Source organism: Nothobranchius furzeri, chromosome 12, assembly GCF_043380555.1.
Source record: "Nothobranchius furzeri strain GRZ-AD chromosome 12, NfurGRZ-RIMD1, whole genome shotgun sequence".
Taxonomy (NCBI): domain Eukaryota; kingdom Metazoa; phylum Chordata; class Actinopteri; order Cyprinodontiformes; family Nothobranchiidae; genus Nothobranchius; species Nothobranchius furzeri.
In genome coordinates this window covers 46,666,656-46,678,753 of record NC_091752.1, presented here as the reverse complement: position 1 = coordinate 46,678,753, position 12,098 = coordinate 46,666,656, and the positions used below count along the sequence as shown (strand labels likewise).

The following is a 12,098-nucleotide window of genomic DNA, read 5'->3' as shown; positions in this document are numbered from 1 at the left end:
AACTTCATTTAGAAATACAGACGCTTTTGGTCCAGTCACAACCACCTGCTGCATTCCTGTCCTCGTTTCACTGAGCTGTTAAAAGCTGCTTGTTTGAAACTCACCAGGCAGGTCACAAGAACCTAAACGTAAGAGGCAAAGCTCAGGTGAGCAGACAGGTGAGGAGAGACCTCAGCTTTCCACTAGCAGTGTCCCTTAACATCTGAGAAGAGCAATGTGCAGATAATAGTTACGTTCTAGTCACCAGTGTGTTTCACGCGTCTCAGAAGCCTGAACTCTGCTAAATTTATGCTCTGTGTTTTACGTGCTCACCTTCCTGAATGCATCAAGCTCAGCAGTTCAGATCCAGCGAGACAGCAAATCAGATATGGAAGTGAGTAAAGCGTTCAGAAACTTTCTAAATTAAAGGCGTGCAGATTTCCTACTGATTAACTATATTGCTGCCTTGGCTGAAGTAAACCAAACAGGAAACTAACCACAAATCGTCTGGATACATACTGCCATCTTTCTCCTCGCTTGTCATCGTGTTGTTCTGGGGAGATGTCAATACAGACATTTCAAGTTACCATGGCAAAGTAACTAAAAATAGCTTTGGCTTCTCCTCCTCACTTCTATGTCAGAAGAGGTCAAAGCATTTGGCCCAATCATTCAAAATAAGTACTTAGTTGATGATTTCAACTGGTTGTCTCACCTGTCCTGCTGTCACAGCCTGTCTCTCAACCTGTCTGCTTCCCCCAAGGCTCCCATCCCAGCTCTCTGATTGGCTAAGACTGTCTCCACAGAGAGATGATGCTGCAAGTGACCCCATCAGAGTTTCCACAGGAAAGATCAGTGTGTTTATTCATATAAATGTAGGTTTTACTGTTTTTGTGTTTTTTCAGGTGTTCCAGGAGGAGATGGGCGTGGTCAAATCCTACAACCTGAAAGCTGGAGGAGACAAAATCCCTGTGACCAAGCAGAACCGGAAGGGTGAGTCAACTCACAGAACTGTGGCTGGAATGTTGAAGGTCAGCTCCGAGCGACCTCATAGACAATCCGGGCTCATGAAACAAAAGTCCTCGTCTCAAAAAGGAATCAAGACTTTTTCAGCCACATCTTAAAAGTGCGTTTGGTTTCTAACAAGCTTTACTTTCTCAGGATTGATCACTGAAGATGAAAAGAAACAAACAACAGAGGCAAAGATGTTAAATGATGATAAATAGTTTCCATAAATAGTGTTTTATTATATAAAATGTGGAGACTGTGGTTATTATGTTTCTCGTGGTGTGACACCATCAGCAGCAAACAGAACAGCCTGTGTGAAGGCCTAATGAGTCGTCGGAATCATCTGTGCTGCTGGGAGAGAAAATCCTGCGGAGCCAACCTTCTCCTCCAAACACGACGAGGTGTTAAACGTACAGTCCAACTGCCAGGAAAGTTTGGAGTGATTTCATCTTATTCTCCAAACTCAGTTGCTCTGCTTCTTCAAAGAAAACCTAAACAAACGTGTAAAAACCCGAGATTGTGAAGAAAGAAGGATTTGTGGTCATGGCTTTATGGCTTACATGGTTACTTCCTTTCCTCCACGTGTGCAGCTCAAATCAAACCTGCTTCTGGTGAGAAGTTGTGTTGCTCCCAGCTGGAGAAGATCCATCAACACAGTTTCTGTTGGGTCCAACTCTCCACCAGCACAGGAGGCTCGTGGGTAAAAGTGGAATGTTGACAGTGATACTGTGTTCTTTCCACAGAGTATGTCCAGCTCTACATCGACTTCCTGCTGAATAAATCCATTTACACGCAGTTTGCTGCCTTCTATCATGGCTTCCACAGCGTGTGTGCCTCTGATGCCCTCATGGTGAGTCTGCAGGGTGTGTGTGAATGTGTGTGCATGTGTGTGTTAGTTTACATAACATTTTCCCTACAATGTCAGGACATTTTCTAAGTGAGGACTTTTTTTTTTGGCCCTCACTTTTTTTTAGAAGCTTACTATACTAGTTAGAGGTATGGTGTGAATTACGTTTTAGTTTAGGTTAGGGTTAGTCATAGGTCAGCATTGGTTAGGGTTAGGATCCAGCAGACGAGCTCACATCACTCCAGTTTTACAGTCCCTCCGCTGGCTCCCGGTAGAATATAGAATTCAGTTTAAAGTTTTAGTCCTGACCTATAGAGCTCTTAACAACCAGGCTCCAAGCTACCTATCTGAGCTTTTATCCCCACACACCACCTCTCTGAACCTTAGATCCACATCTGAAAACCTCCTGGCTGTTCCTCGAACCAGACTGAAAACCAAAGGGGACAGGGCCTTTCAGACTATTGCACCCAGACTTTGGAACAGTCTACCTTCAAATCTCCGTCTCTCCAACACTGTAGAGGTCTTTTAAAAATCATCCAAAAACTCACCTTTTCATCCAGGCGTTCCCTCCCTAAATGTTTCAAAAAGATGGTTTTGTTTGGGTTCACACCTTCACTTTGTTTATACTCATGATTTAATTTTCTACTTTATCACTGCTATTGTTTTTCTGATGTTTCTATTGGTTAGAGGTATTTGTCCTGATCTTTATCATTTTGTACAGCGCTTTGTGATTTATATCTGTGAAAGGCGCTCTATAAATAAACACGTACTTACTTACTTACTTACTTACTTACTTACTTAGGCACAGTGGAATCACAAAAATGAATGGAAGTCAATGTAGGGTCCTCACTGTGATAGAAAAACAGACGTGTGTGTGTGTGTGTGTGTACTCGTCTATACATCAAAGTGAGGACCAATGACAAGCTTTACATGCAAACTAAGGACATTAGTAGCGAAGTGAGGACATTTAGTTAAAGTCCATCTTCATAAACATGTTTTTATTTGGTGAAAAAATAAAGTTGATCACACTTCAGTGCTGAATAACTCAGATGTTATAGTTTGTCTTTACTTGTGGAAAAAGGCTGCTTCAACAAAAATTAAGAACATTTCTGTCACTTGATGTTGTGACGCAGGAGGGGCAAGACAGCAGGGACTATCACTCACCACAGCGTTAGCACAAAGTTCTCAAAAGTATAAATGGTAAAAGTTTATTTATGTGGAGGTTATTCCAACCCTGGCTGTCTGGACATGAGTTCATCGATTTCTATTTCGAGCGTGGGTGAGGTTTGTTCAAGTTGGACGGCAAGATTTCACCACAAGGAGTGCATCTTCTAGCTCTGTAGTGTGTGGCGAGCATTTTTGCGAGGACTATAATGAAAGTGACTTGAGTGAGCAGAAGATGGGTTTCAAAAGCAAGGATAAGGTCGGGCTGAAGCCCACCGCATTATCATCAGTACACAGCAGAGGCAGTCGACAGCGGGAGGCACAACAAGGAGGTGAGATGGCGTCCACAACAATGGCTACTCCAGGGTAGAGCCGCAGCAGATTCAAGACTCCACGAGGAACTGCTGCTTGGAAACTTGAAGTTTGTTTGGTAATTATGACTTTTACATCTACACATCTGAGATTTTGTAGTAACATAGAAGTGTGATTTTCCAATGAGTTTAATTTGAAATCTCTCTGTTTATTACTGTTTACTCAGAAGAGAAGCTCATTAGCATCTGGGTGAGCAGCTAAGGGCTAATGTTTGTGTAGCTGTAGCCTGTAGGACATGGCTGGTGAATAGGGTTGTCACGGTATGAAAATTTAACCTCACGGTTATTGTGGCCAAAATTATCACGGTTTTCGGTATTATCGCGGTATTTTTTAAGCGGTGTTGCATATGTTCAGAAAGCATTGATAGTCCTGTTCTACACAAACTGAAATAGTTCTGAAAAGGTTTAACAGTGTTTATTAAACCTAAAATAACACAAAGCCTTAGCAAAAGTGCAACTTTTCACAAGTAAAGGAACAAATAGCTTCTCTTTCTGGAACATGTTACAGTAGTCAGTGCAGGTTTAAATTATACAAATCCAAACATTCGAAACATAAACAATATGTAAACAAATCAAATAAACACCACTTGTTTTCTCATACACTTGTTTTCTTCATTATCAAAATGAAAATCTAAAACTCCAGTCCACACTTGACTTGAGCACTGTACAAGTCAACCTTAAAAAAATATGTATTTAAAACAAACAGCCACTTTAAACAAATTACTAAAATAACTACTACACTATGTAATCAAATCCAAATGTTCAAGTATAAATGGCATTGAATAAGTAAACAAATCAATGACAAGGAACTAATTGTATATTTCTCTTCATCAACAAATAAGATGCTTCATCCAGCAACAGGGTGTCCGTGACACGGTTTAAATGCTGCCAGAGGACGCTGCGGCTGCAGTATATAGTGACTCGTTGCATTCTCCCTCAACCAAAAGTCCTCGCGTCATGCATTTAAGCTAAAATGCTAATGTTAACCTACCTTGCACTGGCTGTAGAGACGTGGGTGATGGTCACGCAGATGTGCCTTTAGATTCGAAGTGTTGCTGCCTTTTGCAGACACTTGTTTCCTGCACGTTCTGCAAACGGGATAGCCGTCTTCTATTAACTGTCCCTCAGCATTTTTCAGAAATCCAAAATATGCCCATACTTCCGATTTAGTCTTCTTTGAGGGCGGATGGATGTCCTGGGCGCTGCCGTCTCCTCCTTCGGCCGTTATTTCAGCTTCAAAGTTTTGGTGCCGTTGCAAACTAAAAAGCGCGTGTGCGCGCCGCGGGAACTTCAGCTGAAGCGACGGTGGCTGGTAAGGGTCATCGCGCCGAAACCGCGGCCACGGTAAACCCACCAAGATAATATAGTTTTTTAAAAACTGGACGGTTATTTTTATTGTCAACTTTTTTACCGGGGTTTACCGCTATACCGGTTACCGTGACAACCCTACTGGTGAATAAAGACAACAGGTTAGCGCCCAAAAGGGAAATAAAACAGAGGACACAGTGCATGGCATCTTTGACAATGGTCCTTGTCAGACAAGTGACCTGCATGTCAACCACACCCCCTTAGCGCCATTGGTTAATGCAACTCCAGCCTACATTTAACTTCATGTGATGACAGCATGGCAGCCCTTCACAACAGGAGTGTACCATTTTCTGCAGTTTAAGAAGCTCACAACAACACAAAGTGAACAGTGCTTCCATTGTTTATACACCTAGCTATCCCATCATGCAACATGCTACAGCACCTGATACGTCACCTGACAAGGACCGATAAGGCCTGGTAAGCTGGTCCTACACATGTAAATGTGCATACAGAGCTAGGTCTTTTTCTGTTGCTATAGTTGTAGTTGGTCTTTTTTTCTCAGCTAGAAACATTATAAACTGTTATATAATGTTCGCTGACATGTTCAGATTTTGAAAATAACTCTTCCATATACATTTGTACTTGTGTTTTATAGATAATGGCAGATGTAACGTCACAAGTGGAAGCAGAGCTCATTCCTGATGCTGCTGAAGCTCATGAGGATGTGACAGAACAGAGTCTGTCTGCAGATGACCCCAGCTGACCTCGGTGAACTGTGCAACTAGAGGCAACTCATTAGTCTCCGATCATCAGGTAAATTTCAACCATCATAACACAAACTAGGTTATAGGACCATACATGGACAGAGGGACTGAACCAGTCATCCTGCTTGTTTAACAGATTGTACCAATCTAGTTTATATTTTTATTTATTTATTCTCATATGTGTATTTTCTGTCATGAGAATCAGCGAATAAGTGTTTTCAAAGTTTTCCTGAAAAATAAAGGAAAATGTTCATAAATTATTTTTTTATATTATTAAAAGAAGACCTGATTTTCTCAGGAACCCAGCTCATCTTCTGTGGGTCATGACCCAGCTCATCTTCCTCAAAGAGAAAGGATTATTTTTAAAACCCTCTCTTTGGCGTCAGACTCTGGCTATGGGTCTCCTTTTAAACTACAGAGAAGTAACAATCTGTCACTGATCGCTGCAATATCTGTCCCACTATTTACTCTGCGGCTCTGTGACATCTCATCTAGTGTTGCCAAAAAATCGATACCTAGATATAAATCGATGCTAAAAGTGGTATCTAAATTAGATATTCCATCCCTGTGGTATCGATATTATGGACTATTATACACAGCCTTCTTCAAGTACACCGACACGCACGACAGCCAGATGCCGTAAAGCAGCCTCCGCCTCCCAGACAAACAGAAGAAGAAGACGCCGCATGGCTACATTACAATTTCCCACGCGAGTTGTCTCCGATCCAAGTTTTGTCTGCCAAATAAATAAACAAAAACATAAACAGCGAATTTGGGAGGCGCTTCGCAGCCCAAATTAATTAGCATACCGTGTCCGACACGTATATTCACGCTTATGTGCTTAAAGGAAAACTCCCGTTTATTGCAACCCGGACTTAATTTCTAGCATGCAGTACGTTTGTTTACTCACACTGACAACTTTGGTGCTACTTGGATTCCCCGGGGTATTTAGATCCATCGGCGAATCGCCATCAGTGTATATCCATATAACGGGTGCGGACGGGCACCCATGGTGCAGCCTCGAAGTAAGACATTATCTGCACCAAAACATCTTCATGTCGAAAGGTTTTGTTAGGAATCATTAACGTGATTCCCCTGCTTGTTTGGAGTGAGTCTGGGATTTCTAGGCGTGAACAGACTAGCCGTGGCTAATCTAACCGGCGCTTTTAATGACGTCACTGCCGTGCGCCAATCTGTTTTTATTCAGATTACCGGTAGATGTACCTTTGTCCTACTGTGGAGAAATTTGTTTTCTCCCTTTATTGACCAACAGAGTTGTTCAAAAGTACAGAACAAAACATATGGCATTACATCTTATGACAAAAATGCACCTTAAACAGAGTTTAAGCAGCAAAACATCACTCTGCAAATAGTGTATATATAGTGAGACAATTCATGATTTAAAGTGTTAACTTTCACCAGTTTTTGTATGCGCGTTTAAAAAAATGCTGATACTTGAAAGGTTTAAGCACTTTATACACTTAATTCTTAACATTTAATTTTTGCAATATAAATTGATGAATGTTATTTTTTGAATAAACTTTTTCAATAAATTAGTGTATTTAAATAGTATCGAAATCGAGTATCGAGTTTTTTCCCCCAGTATCGAATCGAGTTTGAAATTTTAGTATCGTGACAACCCTAATCTCATCACACTCACTGTCACGGAGCGCAGCTTTATCGCGTCAGACCCGTGCCACAACCCGTGCACGCGCATTGGGTCCACAGCGCGCGTGTGAACGGGACTGGAAGTGGTGGGCTGTAATAAGAAAGGAGACCAAACAGAGGAGTGGGGGGTTCAACAACTGATTTATTTAACCAAAGTAAGGATTTACTAAAGCAAGTTAGTGAACAGAAAATGGCCATCTCAAGGTTTTACTCAGTTGTCCCTCAGCAGGGTGCAGCACTGTTGAAGGTCATCTGAATGAAAGCTTGATATGCAGCTTCTTTATGATACAGTGTGGTTGCCGTACATATGTTGAGGTTCTCAGACATCAGGCTTCTTTGCCCAGGCCTTCACTAGTGGGCTATTTTAAAAGTTGGTAAGGAGAAAAACCACAGCATATAGCTGATTGTTTACAAATGCAAGGAGGGGAATAACAATCAAAAACCTAGTGCTCTTGGACCAGATGAATGGTCCTGAACGTGTTGTGATGCCCCCACCGTCTCATTGGGTTTTCATTTGTGTTTAATTGTGTTTTTCTTCACTCCTCTGTTTGGTCTCCTTTCTTATTACAGCCCACCACTTCCAGTCTGGGTTGTAACAATCTGCAGACAGATTTCTGAGTATCTCCTCCTTTGGTATACAGATCCTCACTGAGCCATGTACTGTGAACAAATAGTTTCTCCGTGATATTATCCAGCAAGGTCTTGTTTTTGTCAAAACAAGGGTGAGGTAATGAAAAAATAGAAATATTTCAATAAATTAACATTAAAATTATTTATATGCATAATTAAAATAAAAAAACATGTTTTGAAATATATAAAGTGCACCAAACTTGACTCAGTCCATTCAACAATTCTAAATGAACAATTATGTAACTCATCAATTAATTATTTGAAAGGATAATTTGTCAATTAAATGCTGAAAAAAATAAACAATACATTAATGAGGCAAGAACTTTTTAAACTTGAGCATACCTACACCCACAAGTCTATTTTTACCTGGTTAAAACCATCTAGCTTATGTGCACTTTTTAAAACACTGCCCAGCAAACATTCGGACGTTTAATGACAGTTGAACGGTCACAACTGTAAAATAATATCACAGGAATTAGGAAAGAATAATATGACATCAACTCTATGTTCCTTGGCCGGACTCGAACCTGGATCCTCCAGAGTGAGAGTCACCCGCTCTCCCAGCTGAGCCATGACAGCAACTGCTGAATCTCAGATTTTTTTATATAGATAGGTAGAGAGTAAAGTGCGGGGTAAACTAACGCATCAGAGGACAGGGAAGATCTGCCACAGGCCGCGCCTCCAGAGTGCCAAAAGCCCTCACAGCCGAGCGAGCGGAATTAGAAACCGAGCGCGCAGAGGCTGCCGAGCGCGCAGAGAGGCTGCCGCGCGCGCACGTTTTCCTCTGCCGTGTGCTCGTTGGCAACGCGCGCACGCAGGTTTGTCACTTGTGCACATCCTTGTGCGCTCACAGACACAGTTTGCTCCCTCTCAGTGCACAAATGACCTCTCGCCATGTATATTTCCGCTCGCGAGTCCCGTTCACACGCGCGCTGCCATGTATATTTTCGCTCGCGAGTCCCGTTCACACGCGCGCTGTGGACCCAATGCGCGTGCACGGGTTGTGGCACGCTTTAAACGCCATACAGCTTCCTCTGTCCCCCTGCAGCAAAACGCTACTGAACCATCATTATGGGTTTCCACCTACAGAAAAGGGATCTCAATGTTCTATGTTCATGAGCACATCTCCTCTCAGCTCTCACGGATTCTGTGATCTGTGAAAACTGTTTTTTTTTGTTGTTGTTGTGAAAATCTTGATTCTGTAAACAAGGTTTTCACAATTCAGCTGATGGTCTAAAATGTGGTAATTATTTTTGTATAATTCAGGTTTAACTTGGGCTGTTAACTGAAATATAAACTGTAGTTTATGATGCACATTTTAAACATAAATTGAAGCCGAAGCTCAGAGAGGCGGAGTCTTGCTGCTGCGGCGTCCCAAAGGTTTGTTTTCATTGGTCGGTTGCAGACAGGAGTTGTAGGTTTTCAAGCATGCCTGTAGACGGTCGGAGGCTGTCTCTGGTCGTGAAATGGCTCAGAAAGCTGTCGCAGAACCAGTCAGACTGGACGACCACAGATATGCAAATCACCCTCACGTTCATCATTTCTTTACACAATTTTGCTTCGGGTGAGGGATATGACTAAGACGGCTGGAAATCACACAGTGTGATCCGGGCTTTACGGACGCAGAAGTGAAGGTGGATGTTCTAGTGACTGATTGCAGTCGTCAGGTGGTAAAGTGGGCCAAAGGCCATCTTGTACCACAGGGTACAAAACACTTCTATGACTCTGGCACTGTGGAAAAGTAATATTTTAAATGCTATTATTTGTTTATGCAGTTTTTTTCTGGAGTACTCAATATTCCATTTCCTCTTGTCCAGGTCTGTCCAAGAAACTTGACACAGTCATCTGAGAGCGGCATTGGGATGATGTGGCTCTGTGGATGCAGTCCATAGTGAACTATCTGTACTGGGCCGCTGCTTCCACGCCTGATGGCAACGATGACATGTTGGAGGCAAAATGGAAATTAATCATGTTCAGGACATCCATGAACATGAGACACCTGAATTTCCCATTTGTCTCCATCCTCCACTGGAAGCAGGAACAAGCAGTGTCTGGTTCCAGGTAATTATGGAAGTCTCGTGGGTGTTTGAACTACACTTTAATTTTCCTGGAAGTAAATTTAATGTGTAGTTTATATGTCTTGTTTGTCTACAGGATCAACTTCAGCAGTCAAGTTGGAGAAGGCAACATTTCAGCTAGGATGTGAGGCAGCTGTACCCTCAGCACCAAACACACTCACTAGAGGTGTTCCACTCCCTCATCCTGACATTTACTCCTAAGCATACAGGTTCTCATACCTTGGTATGAACACCAGGCAAGTTTTATTCAGCTAGAATTTCATTTTGTTATATATTACTCAAAGGGGTTATATTGCAAGTTGTCAGGGACTGAGCAGTAAAACTCCAGGACAATGGTTTAAAAAGAATATCTTCTCCATTTATTTCAAAAATAATTAACCAAAATCAAAACAAAAATGGGCCCAAAGGAAAAAATGGCAACAAAAATAACCTTAACTAAAAGTAACAAGCAAGACTGTCTCTAAAACTGAGACACACCGGGGAATTTATACACACAGGCTAGCCTACAGACAACGAGGAGGGGAGAGACGGGGAAACACTAAGACAAACAGTAAATAAACCTAGGAAACTAAGTCAACAAAATATAACTACCACAAAAGTTTTACTAATACATCCTAACAAAATCTGGTAAACTCAATTAGAGCTTCAGAACATCTGGTTTCTAGTTTCTTCAGTATCAAGTCCCCTGCTTCCAGCAGCCAGATGGAATGTTCCACTTCCTGCCTGGAGTTACACTGGGCGTGTCCTCTCTCTCTCTGCTAGTTCATCCAATCTCAGCAGAACAAATGAAAATAGTTAATGATCAAATAAACTATGTATAAGATAAATTACTAAATGTGTGCACCCATTAGTAAACATCTTACAATATTGCAACAAAATGAAATAATAAACCAGCGTGTGGAAAAAAATATTTAAATACTAACACTGAGAAATGGCTGGAGGAACCTCCACACAAGTCATTATTTAATCAATTAAAACATATTTGTATTCTGCAGTTTCAAACTGTTTCTAAAACTGTTAAATATTTCAGACTGTTGCTATCAGCCGTTCATTACAACAGCAACAGGTACAGGAACTGGCCAGAACCAAGGAGGGTATGTTGTGTGTTACCCTCATTTTAAGGAAGGTGGCTGGTCCGTGCACCCTGTCAAAGTGGAACCAACATATGGTAAATGCATTTCTTAATATGTGTGTGGATGCATACTTTTACATGCATGTTCATCATATTGAAATGACTACAATAGCAGATTATGCCACAGCACTTCTCAGCCGGGTGCGGGACGCCTACGCCAACAACCCAACAGGACTAAACAGAGCAACATCTGGAATCAAATCAGCTGATCCTGAACCAGTGACAGCCATGTATGACCGAGTGGGCCAGAATGACGCCATTGCACAGCATGTCAGAAAGTCACGGTTTTCAGCACAAGTACATTTCTGTAGCTTTTATTTACACTGGGTAGATTTTTCGGTAGTCACCTTTTTGTGTGGAATAATATTTAATAATCATTAAAAACCAAACAACAAGTTCTTTCACAATTTTAATACATTTTTATCAGTTCATGCAAACATTGATTTACATTTTTTTACAGACACCACACTAGTTCAGATCAGGCCAGTGGAAGCCTCTGTACTGGTCATCTTCACCTGGAAAGGCTGCTCTGATGGCGTTCACCACACATGATGGTGGAGGCTTGTGGATGAGTCGCCCAATGATGTCATGTGCCCATCGGATCATCTGCCTGTAGGCTACATAGAGATACCGCCTGCTATGTAAACATTATAAAAAGATGATCTCACCTGAAAAGCTTATTACTTTTCAAAATTATTTCTGTTACTTTTATATATTCTGTTCCATATATATTTATACATTTATTGTGTACTATATTATACTATGCTGTTTATGTATGTATTAATTTCACTAATGTTGTGTCTCACCCCTACCTTTGATAGTAAAAGTTCAGAGGTGCTGGAGCTTTACTCCTTTAATTGATGTATTATTGTAGACCAGGTTTGTAAGAATGTGTGATTGTGTAAACAAAGCATGATATTAAAATGTTTTAAAACTTCATAACAAAAATGGAAGAATTACTAGTGAAGTAATATTGCTAGTTATCCTTGACACTAAATTTATCGTTTGAGACATTAAATCTGTTCTATGAAAACCAAAGATTTGTTGTCCAGTTTTATTTTTATTTTTTTTTACAAATTACCGGTATACAAATTACAACACATTTCATTTTCATAAATAATGTGTCCTTACTCAGTAAACTGCAGATTTATG

General features: G+C 41.1%; 1 protein-coding gene and 1 long non-coding RNA gene across 5 annotated transcripts in view; both read left to right on the top strand.

The window, feature by feature from the left end:
* Positions 1-12,098, top strand: part of hectd2 (HECT domain containing 2) — a 127,104-nt gene that overhangs the window by 72,894 nt on the left and 42,112 nt on the right. For both annotated transcript variants that reach the window (XM_054734781.2, XM_070542645.1), the window contains exons 18-19: positions 882-969; positions 1,728-1,834. In XM_054734781.2, coding sequence (XP_054590756.2) covers positions 882-969; positions 1,728-1,834 — 195 coding nt within the window. The remainder of the gene's footprint in view (positions 1-881; positions 970-1,727; positions 1,835-12,098) is intronic.
* On the top strand, positions 1,849-11,984 carry LOC107396985 (uncharacterized). Of its 3 annotated transcripts, none has more exons than XR_001574433.3 (4): positions 1,849-5,151; positions 5,330-5,487; positions 9,554-9,797; positions 9,891-11,984. It is a non-coding gene; the product is annotated as an uncharacterized lncRNA (long non-coding RNA). The 3 variants fall into 3 exon arrangements; XR_008559963.2 differs by having other exon boundaries at positions 1,849-5,487; positions 9,891-11,243; positions 11,407-11,984; XR_001574432.3 differs by having other exon boundaries at positions 1,849-5,487.